The sequence below is a fragment of the Mirounga leonina genome, unplaced genomic scaffold, assembly GCF_011800145.1.
Source record: "Mirounga leonina isolate KUSES-001 unplaced genomic scaffold, KU_Mleo_1.0 Mir_174, whole genome shotgun sequence".
Classification (NCBI taxonomy): Eukaryota; Metazoa; Chordata; class Mammalia; order Carnivora; family Phocidae; genus Mirounga; species Mirounga leonina.
In genome coordinates, this window is record NW_023270451.1 from 40,647,935 (window position 1) to 40,665,003 (window position 17,069).

General features: G+C 42.3%; 1 protein-coding gene across 3 annotated transcripts in view; it reads right to left on the reverse strand.

Annotated features, from left to right (window-relative positions):
- Nucleotides 1-17,069, reverse strand: part of OSBPL3 (oxysterol binding protein like 3) — a 173,543-nt gene that overhangs the window by 43,107 nt on the left and 113,367 nt on the right. For all 3 annotated transcript variants that reach the window (XM_035020763.1, XM_035020765.1, XM_035020764.1), the window contains 2 exons: nucleotides 16,787-16,943; nucleotides 6,475-6,605 (listed from right to left, as the gene is read on the reverse strand). In XM_035020763.1, coding sequence (XP_034876654.1) covers nucleotides 6,475-6,605; nucleotides 16,787-16,943 — 288 coding nt within the window. The remainder of the gene's footprint in view (nucleotides 1-6,474; nucleotides 6,606-16,786; nucleotides 16,944-17,069) is intronic.

Genomic DNA, 17,069 nt, shown 5'->3' on the forward strand with positions numbered 1-17,069 from the left:
TACACATTAAAGACATTATCACCTATTTTGCATTATCTGAGTCTATCATTTTCACTGAAAATATTTTTCGTTTATTATTTGCCTCATTTTTTCACACACACCATTTTTTCCCAAAAAATATCCTGTCAGATCTAGTCAACATTTCTTTTGTAATTTTTCTATTGTTTCCAAGTTTAGGAAGTCCTCCCTACTCTGGCCATTTGATAAATACTTAAATCAATCTATTTCAATTTTAGTTTTTATATTTAACTCTAATTCACTAGCGATTCATTTTAGTGTCAATGGAAAGATTTAAACTGCTTTCCAAATTGCTTTTGAGCTGTGCCAACTGAATTTATTGAAAAATCCATCTCTTCCCCATTGGTTTTAGAGCCTCTTCTATCAGATATTTGTCTCTTTCATACGAAATGGTGTTTATGCCTGAGATAGTGATTCGGTCCATTCTCACACCATCCCCAGCATATTTTCACTACTGGAGCTTCACTCTGTCGTATTTTCTGGCCTGGTACATTCCTCAATATATAGCAGTGATGCTATTGAGAAAACACTTCCGACTCGCCAAATGTGGACTGAAATCCCAGCTAGGACTCTTACTAGCTGTGTGCCCTGGGGGAAGCTACTTAACCTCTCTGGTTTCCTTGTCTCTAAAATGAAACTATCATCACCTACCTCAAAGAACTGTGGCTAGGATTTTGTGAGTTAATGGACTCAACTGCATATGGAATATAGCAGAGAGGCAATTTAAAAAGTTCTGTTCTTCTCTTTCAGACATTGCTTTAAAAGTTCTTGCCTCATCAGTCTCTCTCTTTTTTTAATGTTTTATTTATTTATTCATGAGAGTCAGAGAGAGAAAGAGAGAGGCAGAGGCAGAGGGAACATCAGGCTCCCCGCCTAGCAGGGAGCCCGATGCAGAACTCCATCCCAGGACCCCGGGATCATGACCTGAGCTGAAGGCAGATGCTTAACCATCTGAGGCACCCAGGCGCCCTGCCTTATCAGTCTCTTAAGTGGACCGTAGGTTTAGTAGAATGTTATCACCCAAGGTCACTTAGCCTTTCATTTGAAACCTAAAATAATATAAGAACTAATAAGCTGATAATATTAAATGTTCACATTCAGAAACACAAAGCAGGAGAACTTAATAGAATGTGAGAGTAATTCCTGATAGGAGAGGGGGAATTTTAGAATCTAGGAGCCAGGCTCGATGCCAAAGATGGGTAATCTGCACAACCCAGAGGTAAGGGATGAGACAGAAACACAGAGAACAGAGCGCCCTGGGCTGACCCCACTGTGGGGACTGTCACTCCCTGACAGAATGCCAGGGGTGTCTGTGAGCCACCTAAGAAAAATAAACGGGAATGGAATTTTTAGGCTCTGGGGCGGCCACTTCCACTCACTCTCTGGTTTCCTGAAGACAAGAATGGCTTTTCCCTTTCTGGGAAAGGGAGCCTGAGTCACTCAGTGAAAAGCAGGATAAGACAAGGAGAACAGAAAATCACTGAAAGAGGAAACAGCAAGGAGAACACTCCATCAGCAGGACTCCAGAAGGTTATTTTGGAAAGTGTGAATGTGGGGGATACTACTGCCCCTCCTCAAGGACACTTGAGCCTTCAGGTACATTCCTTGTGAGATCGGTTTGAAAACATGCATTGTTAAGGGGCGCCTGGGGAGTTCAGTTGGTTAAGCATCTGCCTTCGGCGCCGGTCACGATCCCAGGGTCCTGGGATTGAGCCCCGCATCAGGCTCCCTGCTCAGCGGGGAGTCTGCTTCTCCCTCTCCCTCTGCCTGCCGCTCTGCCTACTTGTGATCTCTGTCAAATAAATAAATAAAATCTCTAAAAAAAATAAAATAAAAGCATACATTGTAAAGACTTGTGATTCTGGTTTCCTTTCCAAAATGCAAATAGCCCCAAGTATACACACTAAGCATCAATACACAGAACCATAAATGAGGGGTCAGCTTGCTTAAACAGATAGATATAATCAGGTGGCAGTACTACTTAGAAGGTAAGCACTGTCTCACAAGAGACAAGAAACCCCACGGAACGCCACAGCGTCTGGCAGCCACCAACACTGAGTGATGGCATGGAGTGCCTGCGCCCTGCTCCAGCAACCTTGCACACTTCCCTGCCCGGGCCTAAAATGAAGGTCACCCCGGTAATGTTCAGGTGCTCAGCTTTAAAGATGATTCAGTTTAGGTCTGGGCTAAAATGACTGAAAAGATCTCTTGGTGGGGAGTGAGTGTGTGGAGAAATGTCATGCTCAACTTCCGACACATCTCAGAAGTAACAGCATCCTGGGAGCCTCTGCAGAGACAGCGTAGGTCCCAGCGTAGGAGAACAGGGTCCCCTTGGCGTGTGGCCGAGCCCATGGTCCCCGTGGCTGCAGATGCCCAGGCCTCGCCCCGGGTGCTGACCGATTTCAGCCACTAGCCTCCTCTTTGCCTGAACACACGGCTTCCCACGGACTGAAGTATTGTGTGGGGGGTTTGTTTTCTTTGAGGACAGGAGAAGGAGGAAGAGGGATTCACCTTCAACATCAGAAACTCCTTTTAATAAAATTCACACACACACACACACACACACACACACACACCCCTTGTATAGTACCTTCCTTCTTTTTATTTTAAGTGCTCTCAGTCTAATAAGTTCGTTAATGAAAAATACAGCATATCTGAGACATACGGTAGCTAAAAACAGGTTTGAAGCCTTATTATTCTTTATTATTCTTTTCTACTTATTTTCTGAGTAATCCACTTGTATCTTTTCTGCAGTTTCTCATTTTAAACACACGCAAGGAACATTTTGTATAAACATCCTGAGTTTTGAGAAGAGACATTTTAACATATTATTGGTTGACCAAGACACTTCAATTGTAATACAGTATTTTTTCCTTCACAGGGTACAGCTGTGCTTTTTAAAAGAGAAAAAAAAAAATCACAGGAGAAGAAGGTACCGGTCACAAAGAAAGGGGGGAGGGGATGTCACAGAGAGGGCAACTTGGGATACCACAGGGCAGAGAAAATGAGGCCTCTTCAGAAGTAACAGGAGAAAATGTTTGTCTCTCTGCATTCCGACTCTAGTAATAACTAGTGAAAAGGTGATACTTAGGAGGAAAGGGGGTAAAGAAATACAAAAGGAAGAAGACTTCTGAGGGGGGGAGCAGTTTACCAATGCAGTTAGCATATACTCAGGAAAGCTTTGGGGGGCTGGCAGGCGGCTCAGACCCTGCAGCAGCTGGGGGGGGGGGGCGGGCAGACTTGTGAGCACCACTCCCCACTCCCGAGGGGGAAACAGGGGCAGAGGGACTGGACAGAGGGTGTCAGGTGAGGGGGTGGCGGTCGTGGAAACATTCCCAGCCGAGAAGCCTTACCCACCTCTGCCAGACTGTCACCCGACTTGGCAGCAGCGGGGGAATCGAGGAGCAGAGACTCAGCATGGATTCTGCGTAAGCGTTCTTTAAGGTCTGTGTTTTGTGCTAGGGCCTGGAACATGTTAAAAATAGTGGGGCTCTGTTAATAAATGGATGTATCAGAAAAGCACAGCAGTGGGCCCAGGGGGACGGTCCTGTGAGAAGTGCCTGAGGAGGGCACTTCCTGGACTTCTTTCTTGAATGTTATCCAACAGGATACGGTTCTGCGATGCCAGGGAGATCAAAGACACCGAACTTTGGAAGTGATGTCCCTTCTCTGGTCTCACTTCTGGGCATGGAAGAAGGGACTGGCGAGGATTTCCTTTCAGTGGGGAAGGAAATCACCAACACCTTCAGCTCTTACTAGGCTAGTGGTTTCATGGCCCTCCCTCCCCAGCTCCCTCCCTATGACCCCATGCTTCTCTCATCTTTAAAGAGGATGCTTCTCCCACCCCTTATGATTGGACATCTTTTAATGTTATTTAATTCTCATACCAGCTGAACTGGATCTTTTTTTGAACTGGATCTTAAGAAGTGTGCTTGGAATTAGGATTTTGTGGAGGATTCATTTTATTATTTCCCAATATAGGTGATGATTGTTTTATTCATTCTTCATGACTAAGACATTTAATTGAAAACAACAATGACATACTTTCACTTACCTGGATAAAGGCTAAGGACTAGGGCCCTGGGAATTGGGGGGAGGGAACTGGACACATGTAAACCCACCCCTGGGCGGGTCAGATTCCCTATCCCAACCTCCCAAATGGGAAGGAACTAGCTTGAAGGTAAAGGAAGATGTTTCCAAATGATCTGTCTTTGGAAAAGGGCAAGTGTGCCTGATTGTCCCTCCAGACACTCCCACAGTCAGCTCTCCAGGTGCCTGCACACAGATCTGTCCTGTCTGTCTATCAGGCTCTCTTCCAAGAAGCTCAGAGCCTTTCCCATCCATTAGTGCCCACAGGGTCTACCTGCTGAGATCATAGAAGGATGTGGCACTGTCTGATCTACTGCCTGGATCTCAAGCAGGATGTTGGTTTTATTTTTTAATACCCAGGAATGGAATGGGTTATTTGGAAATTCTTGAAGATCATTTAGGAAACACTGAGTAAATGTTCTTAATACACACAAGTACATGTAACAATCTCTATGGGGTACTCACTTTTTTCTGACCAACATTTTGCTGGCATCTTAGCATCAGTCAGTGGCTAGAATCTATACCAATGTTAGACTCTTAGTATGGCCTGAAAAATGTGTTATTTTAGCAGCTTCTCTTTCCTTTGTAAGCCACAGGCAGAAGAAAGAAGAATGCCAAGACTGCATATACAGCACAAACATATGCATTCTGATAGCCCTGGGAGGACACTAAAAATGTTATTTTTAAAAAACAAGCTTTGAATTTAATCCAGAATCCAAGCCAAAAAGAGGAAAGAAAGGATCATTTTGTTATATCTTAAGTTTCCAAAATCCTGAACATGGGAGAAAGTAAATTCCTTAGAAGGGTAACAGCTCTGGCCTAGGATGCCATGTCCTCTACCAGACAAGCCGACTAAGAAGATGAGGCCAGACCTCCCAAGGGAGGAGGGCGGGAGACAGGAAGACCGCTTTGAGAGGGGCTGGGGAAGCCCATCAGAGGTACCTTCTGAAAGTACTAAAAGTCAACCTACTGGGAACAAAGAAATGCTCTGTAGCACTAAAAAATAAACTTAAAAACAAAACACAACAAAGCAAAACCACACTTCTCTTCTCTCAAACCCAAATAGCTCCCAGTGTGCAGCTGGCTGTCCACTGCAATCCAAAAGGGGTGTTTCTCTCTCTGACCTTAGAAAACCCAGAGTTCCTCAGGGTGAATGACATTAAGACCCTCTATGTGGAGTAAGGCCACATTATTTTTTATTTCTTTCAAAGATAACATACTTGGACCGCCAAGTGAGGAAATATTCCTAAGTATTCTTCAACAACAACTATGCACGACTGGTAATGTGTTTCCCATTATGGTCACACCAAAATCATTACTTTACTTTTCTCAGTAACGTAAGGAATCGAAAAGATGAACGGATATTTTCTAGTTCTCTCGAAGCCTGAATTAGCTCCTGAAAACAAGATCCTAAAATTCATTTCCCCAACTTAACCCTAAACAAAAAGTTTGGTATTGCTTCAGCTGGTAATTTCCCATGTGCGCACACTCTCTATTTGTACTAGGGATTCGAAAGGACAAGCAAAGACTAGGGGCATAATGAAATAACATAATAAAATAAAAATAAAAGAAATATATAAATAAGTAAAATAAATACAAATGACATAATAAGTATGTTATTTTTAAAACCTGCCAGCTTTTCGATAGATACAGAGTGAGTAACCAGACAACACCAACCGTTCAAGGTAGAGTCCTAGGACACTGCACCTGAATGGAGTCCAACTGAAATCAAGGGGAAAATGTAGAGAGAGAGTGAATAACAGAAGGGCTGACTTGAGGCTGGAGCCTGATATTTCTGTTGTGATGAAAATGCAATGATTATCTGACACTCCTTATGACTCACCTCTCTGTGCCCATGCAGGAAAAGGCAGCTAAAAGTTTTACCTTACCGAATCAAATCACTTCCAAATAACTTTGAAAGAGTGGTAAGCAGGATCACTGCTGGGCAGCAGAGAAGATGAGTGAATTTAAAGTTGCCTTCTGCTACCTGTCACTTGCAAAGTCACTCTAAGCTCAAGAAGTACAGGAACCTCCAAACCTTGGATTTTGTAATGAGAAACAAGTATCTGGAAGACCCACACAAACACACAATAAACACTTTACAGAAACAGAAAAATCAAGATAAATGGAAGGAAACCAAACTTAAGGTATCTAATGCTCCATGAAATACGAGTTACTAAGATTGGAGGTAGGCTCAGTTTTGCTGTTCAGAATTAGCAGATCCGATACAAGGTTAAAATAGAATTTGGATAATTTGTTGGGTTTTCTCATGAATTTTCAACACAACCATGGAGTCGGAAAATATAAAAAAATTCATGAGCATGGCCAGGTGGTCAGGCATTTCTGTGACACAGACATGCAACTTACGGATGACAGGGCGTGTTTCAGGCCGATGACCTGGGCAGAGGGGGAGGAGGAGACATCCTGTTCCATCAGCTGCTTCAGCTTCTCTCGCTCTGTTGATATGGTATTAAAAGCTGACCTTAAAGTGAAGTAAACTAGAAAGATATAATCATTATAAAAACGAGTAAAGGAAGAGGCATAATTAAACACAAGATACAAAGACACGTATTCCTTATAAAGGAATTTAGAAAAGTAACAGCCCTGAATAGTGAACTGAAGAGTACAGCAAATGGACACCCTAAATTGACTTCTAAAAAACACATCTGGAAGGTATAACACCAAGCGTGAACCCTAACTGGAACTATGGACTCTGGATGATAATGATGCTTTGTTGTAGGCTCACTGATTATAACAAATGGACCACGCTGGTGGGATGTTGACAGTGGGGGATGTTGTGTGTGTGTGGGTGGGGTAGGGTTATATGGAACTCTGTACTTTCTGCTCCATTTTGCTATAAACCTAAAACTGCTCTGAAAAAGTCTATTACAAAATTTAACAGCATACACATTTTTTTCCTTTTTTTTTTTAAGATTTTATTTATTTATTTGACAGAGAGAGACAAAGTGAGAGAGGGAACACAAGCAGGGGGAGTGGGAGAGGGAGAAGCAGGCTTCCCGCTGAGCAGGGAGCCCGATGTGGGGCTCGATCCCAGGACCCTGGGACCATGACCTGAGCCTAAGGCAGACACTTAACGACTGAGCCACCCAGGCGCCCCTAGCATACACATTTTTCAATTCTAAACGCCCTATCCACTATACAATTCTAGGAATTTATGACTTGTCAAGATATTTTGACACTTGAAAAGATACTTCTGATTTCTCAATTATCAACATTTAGTTTTGTTTGTATCCCCAAAGACTGAAACTGCTTGAAAACAAAGCTCATTGGTTGCTGGGGAGTCATGAAACTCGAAACCAAGAAACTAGATAGCACCTTAACCAGGTGACCAAAATTAATCACCAGTGAGGCTCAGATGGACTTTGTGTGCCTCCAGGTGTAATATCCTGAAAAAGATACACCTTCCCTTGTGTTGTACACCAGCCAGGGATAGGTCACTGCAAAGTGAGGAACATCTTCTATTTAAAAATTGACCTGTATCCTTCAAAAGCATCAATTTCATCAAAGAAAAAGAAAGGCTGAGGAACTGTTCCCAATTGCAAGAAACTGAAGAGATATGACAATTAAAATGTGATCATAGGCTCGATCCTGGACTGAAGGGGAAAAGTGCTATTGAAGGACATTATTGGAACCACTGACAACATCTGAAAATGGAAAACAGGAGAGATGAAAGCCATGCTTCAACGTTAAATTTCTTGAATTTCATAACTACACTGTGGTTAAGTAACAGACTATCCCTATTCTTAGGAAATAGATACTACAGTATAAAGGCATAAAAAAAGACATAATGTACGATCCCTATTCTCACACGGTTCAGAAAAATAAACACATGTGTATGTGTGCACATACAGTGTATGTGGAGAAAGAGCTAAGATATATGTGGCCAGATATTAAAAACGATGAATTTGGGTAAAGGATATATGGCTGTTCTTTGTATTATTCTTGCAACTTCTCTGTAAATTTGAAATTATTTTAGGGTGTTGCCTACACACTCTTGTTAGTCTTGCAGCTGCTTGATCCAGAATCCCCAAGCTCTAAACTTGGCATCCAGCTACTCTGTTCACTTTAGTGAGCCCTCAGGTACATGAGAGCTTAGCACTGCTAGGCATTCAGATGCCAGAACTAAAGTTTTTAAAGCCCGCTAACACATACAGCAAAAAATTCATCAAATTTGGATCACATTTGTATGAGTTATTTCCTAGGAATGGGGAAATGCCATCTAACTTACTGATCATGGATATCACATTTGAATATTATCTTTCCGGTCTCCTTTATTACATTTTGTTTTAGAAAGGTAGGAAGAAGGAAGAGGCAGAGACATACTTCTTCTCAGATGGCCTGGCATATTACTGAATTCCACAAGGCTGCATTTTTGGAGGCACTGTCATTCAAGATTGGCCATCTTGAATCGCAGTATCGCAGAAACTAAATACGCATAATCGACTCACTTCCCTCATTTCCACAGTCACAAGGACAACTGCATCTCGCCATAAGCTGTTGCTGAACTTGTCTGAGGTCGTGGTGTTCTGTGATGGATTTAGACCATCTTTGTAAAGTCATCATATAAATAAGCAATTTGTTTAAACACAACACACACACACACACACACACACACACAGAGTTTCCTTAGTTTATTAAGTACAATTCATTTCTTCCCTTCTGTCAACAGAAGACAGGGTAAATAGGTACTAAAGGCAAACAGGTACTAAAAATTTTCTAACAATATCTATGGAACGCACTTAGCTCTTTGATTTAAACAATTCCATCGAGCAAAATAATGGGCAGCACAACAGAGTGACCAATAGTGTGGACTCCGAACTAGCCCTGGATTCTTTCCAGCTCTATCACTCAGTCACTGCATGACCCTGACAAACACATGCTGTACCTGAACTCCCCTTTCCTCATTTGTAAATGGCGGTCATGATAGCGTTTACTTTATAAGATGGTGATGGGGATTAAAGACGATAATGGGGGGATAGCACTTAACCCCATGGATAGCATATAATAAATAGTAAGTGTTGCTGCCATAATAATAGTGATGGTGATAAAAGCAACACAAGAGGGTGAAAAGTGGTGGGGACTTGAAATACGGGCACCAGTTTCAGGAGAGTACTTTGGTCTCTTGCCAGAACAGCAGTTGTTAATAACTGCGTGCAGGGTACAGGGTCTATGAGTGAGGGACTGACCAGAATCTGTTCAACAGTGGAAGAACAGCCTCAGCTGGGGGGCAACGAGCCCCACAATTAACATTTTATGTCCTATTAGATAGTCATCCCCCCCAAAACACACACTTGGTCGGATACCCATCTGAGTGGGTCCCGGGGGGAATACCTCTTCACTGCCATGGGTTTTTGGGGTTTTTTTTGGTCTTTTGGTATAAGTTTCCTTAATCTGCTATTACAATTCATTTTTTTCTCTTTTTTAAATGGAGGTATAATTGACATTAACCTTCCATGGGTTTTGGTGTCTACCGTAATGATTTGGTATCTGTATCCACTGCAAAATGATCACCACAATAAGTCTAGTGAACATCTGTCACTTTACATTGTTACAAAAGAAAAAAATTTTTTTCACTGTTATGTTTATTGCTTTAGATTAAGTAAATGTGGTGCTCAGCTGGCTGCCACTTGACCAGATCAATTCCTCTGGCCTTCAGACAGCCTGCAGTAAAGCAAGGCCTTCAACCTGATGGGAAGATTCCACTTAAAATTGGCAGAATATACATTCCTTGCTTCAAAATGGAGAACTGACAAGGCTGCGGTGGGCATAAAATAAGCAGAAAGAAACTCATATAGTCACTATATTTATTTTTCATCTGTAAAGTGCTTCCTAAACCATCTGACAAAAGATCGCCATGCACTGAATTTTTTTTTTTTAAAAGATTTTATTTATTTGACAGAGAGATAGCGAGAGCAGGAACACAAGCAGGACGAGTGGGAGAGGGAGAAGCAGGCTTCCTGCCGAGCAGGGAGCCCAATGTGGGACTCGATCCCAGGACCCTGGGATCATGACCTGAGCCGAAGGCAGACGCTTGATGACTGAGCCACCCAGGTGCCCGCCATGCACTGAATTTCTTAAATGACTGGTGAGGCCCACCCAGAGGACATTAAAATAGTCATTCACAGCGGCCTAGTGACCCAGCACACACAGAACGATTGTTAGGGGCTGCTCGTGGGAGACTATATTTATATTAACTGTTAAAGACACAGGACCCCAGAGGTGAGGAATATTCTTTGTGACGGAATGTTTTCTTACTAATTTCTAACCTGATGCTAGGGGGAAAAAAAAAAATTTACAAAAATAGAAAGATCCAAGTGAATGTATCACATCTATGGATATCTGAAAACAAATAAAACCACATAGAAAGTCTTCAATGCTCAGAGCTACAAAGAACTCCAAAGATCACCTAGCCACCCCCCATGCAGAATGACCAACTCCTCTCTGACTCTAAACTTCCTTGCCTGTGGTTTTTGGACCATGTTTCTCAGAGCATTTGCTGTCTCCTAAAGCAGTCCGCTCTGCCCCCAGACTCTCCTGCAGGGCACGAAGACCTCCTGTTCCCAAGTGGAAATTTCCCTCAGTGTCTCCTCACTGGCAAACAGAACTACCTCTCCGTTCATGTGGTGCTCAAATATGGAAAGGCAATCATGGCATCTCTGTTTACTCCTCTTTCCCAGACTGTCCTCAGCCATTTCTCAAACCCTCCCACTGTACTAAGACAGCAGGATGCAGGTTGAGTTCTGGCAGAATGGAATGCCATACGCCTCATACAACTGACTCCTGGACCACTACCTCTCCCGTTTCCACAGGCTTCTGCGGTATTCTTCTATTGAGTTAGATGGTGAGAGTATAGTTAGCACGTTTGGTACGGAAGCACACCTGTACTCTCAATCTACCTCAGCTCTACCATTCAATGCGCTCCTTTTCTAGCAGTTTCTCGGCATCACGGAAGAATAAGGTCTGGGGGAAGACAGTTATGAATACCAAAGACATCACTTCTACAGAGGCAGTCTGGTAGAAGGGAAAGACATTTTGTAATAAGGCAAACGTGAACCAAAATCCTACTTCTACCACTTGGCTGCCATTTAGATTTTGGACAAATCCTCGGTTTCCACATCTGTAGGTGTGGATAATGCCTGTAATCTCATGAGTGCTCTAAGGAAACAGTGAGAAAACATACTACCGTATAGTGCCCAAACCACTGTGGGACTCATTATTTTTCTTTCCCTCTTTTTTTTTTTTTTTAAGATTTTATTTATTTGTCAGAGAGAGAGAGAGGGAGCACAAGCAGGGGAGCGGCAGGCAGAGGGAGAAGCACGTTCCCCGCTGAGCAAGAAGCCCGAAGCGGGGCTCGATCCCAGGACCCTGGGATCATGACCTGAGCTGAAGACAGATGCTTAACCGACTGAGCCACCCAGGCATCCCTTTCTTTCCCCCTTTTTAATGAAAAGCATATTTTGGTGAATTTTCTTTGAAATGATAACACACCTAAAATATCTCGGGTGGTTTGATCTTCTGTAATCTGCTTCCTCTAATTTTCAAACCTCACAAGATATCCATGGTTTTAAAATACTTTCTGATACTCTATCCAAATGGTTCTTTCACTTAGATACATTAGGTAATTTGATTAAATGGTCCTACTTATTTCCAGATAATTTACATAAATGCAAGTGCTGAGCCTATTCTTATGCTGAATTCTAAATTATGCTTGATAAGTGATCTGGCTTTTCTTTAAATTCTGTATATCTTCTAGCTTTTAATCTATGAAAATGATGGCACCCTGACATGCTTGGTTTTTTATCTAATGCTTCCAGAAACTCAAAACAGTTCAGAAAATGATCCTTCAACAATTAAGACTCAACACAGGAAAAGAATCAAAAACAAAAGAATGCTAAATAATGGAATACAGTTTAATTTTGTTCTACTTTTAATCTTTTCATTTGTAAATGAGGCTTTCCCTCTCTGAAAATACCTTTAGGAAAGTATCATTAAACCTAACCTTGGGGCGCCTGGGTGGCTCAGTTGGTTAAGCGACTGCTTTCGGCTCAGGTCATGATCCTGGAGTCCCTGGATCGAGTCCCTGGATCGAGTCCCGCATCGGGCTCCCTGCTCTGCGGGGAGTCTGCTTCTCCCTCTGACCCTCCCCCCTCTCATGTGCTCTCTCTCTCTCATTCTCTCTGTCTCAAATAAATAAATAAAATCTTAAAAAAAAAACCAAAAAAACCTAACCTTGTTTTCTTTCCAAAGTAGAACATAAATGCCCCACTTCCAGAGGACCCTGGTCCTATCCTAGTCCTTGCTCTCCTATCCTACAACTGCTCACCATATTCAGTCATTTCTATTCAGCTAAGAATAGAACACTGTCTCATAAAACCTTCTTGTAACAGTAAGCAACAGCATGAATTCTATTCAGAACAAAATAACCAATCATAGAAAATAGTTACAGAATTTGAGACCCAAAAGTCAGAACTACTTTAGGCCATTTAACAGGTGAGGCAACTGAGGCCCAGAGAAGTTAACTGGCTGAGATAAAAATTCCACAGCTAGTCATAACAGAGTGGCTTAGAATGAATGCCTATCTTCTGACTCAGATGGTATAGAGGGTTAGCTCCATAAAGGCTTATTATTTACTGTGTTTCCTGCATTATGTTTCTAAAGAACTTTAGTTCCTGGGTGTCAACAGCTACTGGGGAAGTGAGGGAAAGATTTCCAAATACATTGAAAATCACTGACTTAAACAAAACTAACAGACTTCTCTGCTGCAGGACTTCTCAGGGCCTTTAATATTTACTATTCTTGTGTAAGTTCAAAGGGGACCATAGTCAGCAGTGTTTTCCAAACATTTTTAACCATGGAATTCTTTTGTTTTTAAAAGCATTTTATGGGCAAAGTGTTCCGTGAATATATTTGGAGAAATGTAAAAGTTAATATATGCAATGTAAATTCCTTAATGGCTTTTAAGTTTTGGTACATTTTGTTCTCTGCTTACTTATATGTGTGTCAACATATGCTCAAAGCCAGACACATGAACCAATGAAACTTATTTCAATGATATGCCATAAAAATCAAATTCCATTTATAATATATAAGAAGGATTTTTTCACCTATGATGGGTATATATTGGTTGTCCACCCTTTGATCTAATCTTCTACAAAACAGAGAGCATTGAGATGCATTTAACAAATTAAAGAAAAAGGAGGTAACACAGACTATGTTACAACATCAGTGGAATTCCTACATTTAGTTCGTCTGCCCTGGAATCATAGTCGACAGATTAGTCATACAGTCAAGAAAGTACCATACAAACGGTCCGTGACCAGGTCAGGCCCACACGGGAAGAAAGGAAAGGTCAAGATGCTTTGAGTTTGACTGTATGGAAGTGAGAAAGCGCGCAAGCTCGCAGGCCTGAGGACAAACCTGGGAAGTGTCTCCATTCCACGAGGCCTCTGAGTCACAGCCTGTGTGAAAGGGACTCCCAGAGATCCGTCAGTCTGCGCGAGTGTATGTACTTGGAATCCACAGCAGTGAAACACAGCCGGTTAGGCTCCCTGTGGGATTCGAGGCCCTAAGCCCACGGGGCAAAAGCTGTTGTTGTTGAGTAAGTGCACAAATCTCGGAGCACAAATCGAGACCTCGTCTAGGCATGTGGCAGTCTCTGCAGCCAGCTTGGTGTAACAAAGCCTGAAAGGCAAAACAGCTGGCCGCAGCCCATTTCAGACGGGCCACAAGGCTGAGCCCTCTGCGGGGGTATCCGTGGGTGACTCCGCACCGCAACCTCTCTCTCTCTGCTGAGGGAGCAGCTTCTTCAGTGACAAAATTCAGGACAGCCCTGCTGCGGGGATGCATTAGCTTCTCATTCGTAAAAAGACAGTTCGTGGGTTTTTGTTTTTGTTTTTTTTAAAGATCTATTCATTTATTTGAGCGAGAGAGAGCACGAGCGGGAGGGGCAGAGGGAGAGAGAATCTCCAGCAGACTCCACGCCGAGTGCAAGCCCAACGCAGCCTCACCACCTGAGCCGACACCAAGAGTCAGACGCTTAACTGACTGGGCCACCCAGGTGCCCCGACAGCTCGTGTTATTAAAAAGTTGTGCTCTTTTTTCAGGGATTTCCTCCCACAAAGCCTAAAATGCAATGCCCTGATTGCAACCGATCCTTTAATACTAGAGAACATACAAGGGCCTGCGTGAAGAGCTTTGGGCGGGGCAGGTAATCCTTCCCCTCTTACAGATTCATCCTACAACCGCATTGCAAACACTGACAAAGTTCTGACAGCAACTAGAACACGAGTTTGACTGAGGTTGGGATTTGTAAAGAACATAAAATGGTTTCCTCATAACCAACATGTTTTATGTTTGCAGGGTGTAAGGGAAACGGGAGCTGAAAGAATCAATAATGTCATGGGAGAAAAACACGGGGCCAGGAGAATAAAGCAGCAGAGCCAGTATCTTCCTTCCTCTCACTTCAAGCATTGCCCTCCCATTTTTTAAAAAATTTCTAAGGAGGGGAGCGGCAGAGGGAGAGGGAAAGTTTTAAGCAGGCTCCACACCCAACTAGGAGCCCGGCGCGGGGCTCGATCTCATGATCCCGAAATCATGACCTGAGCCGAAATCAAGAGTCTGCCACTTAACCGACTAAGCCACTGAGGCACCCCATTGCCCTCCCATTTAAAACTTTTAAGCCCATTTGCCCTTTTAAAAAAATGATAAATATACCACATTTTTTTAAAAGACAAGCAGTAAGAAGATAATAAGCACTTACAACTCCAGCCTCCATCACTAAAATGCTGGTATAGATCCTTCCAGACTTTTTAGTACACCTATATCTGCCAGATTTATATAGTTTATTTTTTCTGAACAGACAGGATCATACCTATACATTGTTTTGAGACCTGTATTTTTACTCAATGGTATGTTGTGAACATCTTTCTGTGTCTAGAAAAGTAGCCCTGGCCATCCCCTCCGTAAGGGCGGTGAGACACCAGACTGGGCCAGGCAGGTTGGGATTCAAGTCTCAGGTGGGCCACTTTCTACCACTTTCTTATTCAGGAAGCTCTTCAGCTTCTTCAAGCCTCAGCTTTCTTATCTGTGCAATGAAGATTACAATGATATCTGCTCCACACGTTGCTGCTAGAATGAAATGGAACAGTGCATATAAAGTGCTTAGTGAATACCTGACCTCATAGCTATGTGCTCCATATTTTTATTATTGTGCTGTTGATTATTCTATCACATAACTATATTGCATTATAAAATCCAATTTCCCTATTGTTGGGCATTTAGGTTATGTCCATTTAAAAAAAAAACAAAAACTTTCCATTTCAAAATCATTATAGATTCACAGGAAGTTGCAAAAACAGTACAGAGAAGACCCGGGTACCCTATACCCAGTTTCCCACAGCGGTAGCATCTTATAGAACTATGCTAAGTATCAAAACCAGGAAACTGACATTGGCCTAATCCACAGCTCTCCTGCAGATGTCACCAGTTTTATGTGCTCTCATTTGTGTGTATGTGTGTAAATATATTTTATTTGCAATTTTATCACACGTGTAGATTCATGGGACCACCACCATAATCAGGATACAGAACTTCCCGTTACCATCAAGATCCCTCTTGCTACCGCTTCATAATCACACCCATGTTTTTCCCCTTTCCCTGAGCCCTGGCAACCACTAATCTCTTCTCTGCTTCTATCATTTTATCACTTCAAAAGTATTAATAAGTGGAATCATACACTACGCAGCCTTTTGAAACTGGCTATTTTCACTCATCATAATGTCCTTGAGATCCACCCAAGCAGCTATGCATATGAGCATTTGTTCCTTTTTATTGCTGAGCTGTACTCCATTGTAGGGATGTCCCACAGTTTGTTTAATCATGCCCCTGTTGAAAGACATTTGGGTTGTTCCAATCTTTGGCTAATACAAATAAAGCTGCTCTGACATTGTATGTATAGGTTTCTGTGTAGACTCAGGTTCACATTTCTCTGGGATAAATGGCCAGGAATGCGAATGTTGAGTTCTGTGGCAAGTGATGTTTGGTTTTCTATAAAACTGCCAAACCATTGTCCAGAGTGCCTGTACTGTCCTGAATTGCCACCAGCAATATATGAGGGACCCAGTTTCTCCATGTCCTCACCAGCATTTGTATCTTTGTGGAGCTATGATAGGGGTACAGTAATACCTCATCCTGGCTTTAACTTGCAGTTCCCTAATGGCTAAGGATGTTGCACATCTATGACTAGTTTTTGATGTGATAAACAATGCTGCAAGAGATATCTTTATTTGGATAAATTTTAAATTAATTTCTACGAACGAATTCTTCAAAGTGGAATTGCTGGGTAGGCAGATTTCTTTTTTTAAACTCAAAACATAACGTCATACTGCTCTCCAGAAAAGCACCAATCTATCCCGCCACCAGCAGCATGTGAGTTAAAGAATACTTAATGCTCTCACCATCTCCCCTAAGGGCTTAAAGAAGAAACTTCTTGTCAATACCCTCCCTACTACCAGGGAAATAAAATAAAAATTAGATTGCCCCAAATCCTAATAGAGCAGAAAATGAACCAACTAAGACGCCCGCTCCAAGGGCATCCCATACCCAGACATGCACCTGACATTTTCATCAAACACATCAGGAAGAAAGAAAACTCATTTACCTTTATGGGCAATATGACACAGGTCTTCTTGCATTTTAGAAAACTCTGACGAGGTTTCAGAGCCATCAGAGTAATTTTTCTCTTCTCCAAAATCTAACGTTGACAAATTAGGATTGGAGGAATGCAGTCTTATTGGGCCAGAGAAAGGTTTAGGGACCTGAAGTGACACCAAAGGGAGACATTTCTTTTCAGATGCAAATTGCTTAGACTATTTTTTTTTTTAAAGATTTTATTTATTTATTTAAGAGAGAGAGAATGAGAGAGAGTACATGAGAGTGGGGAG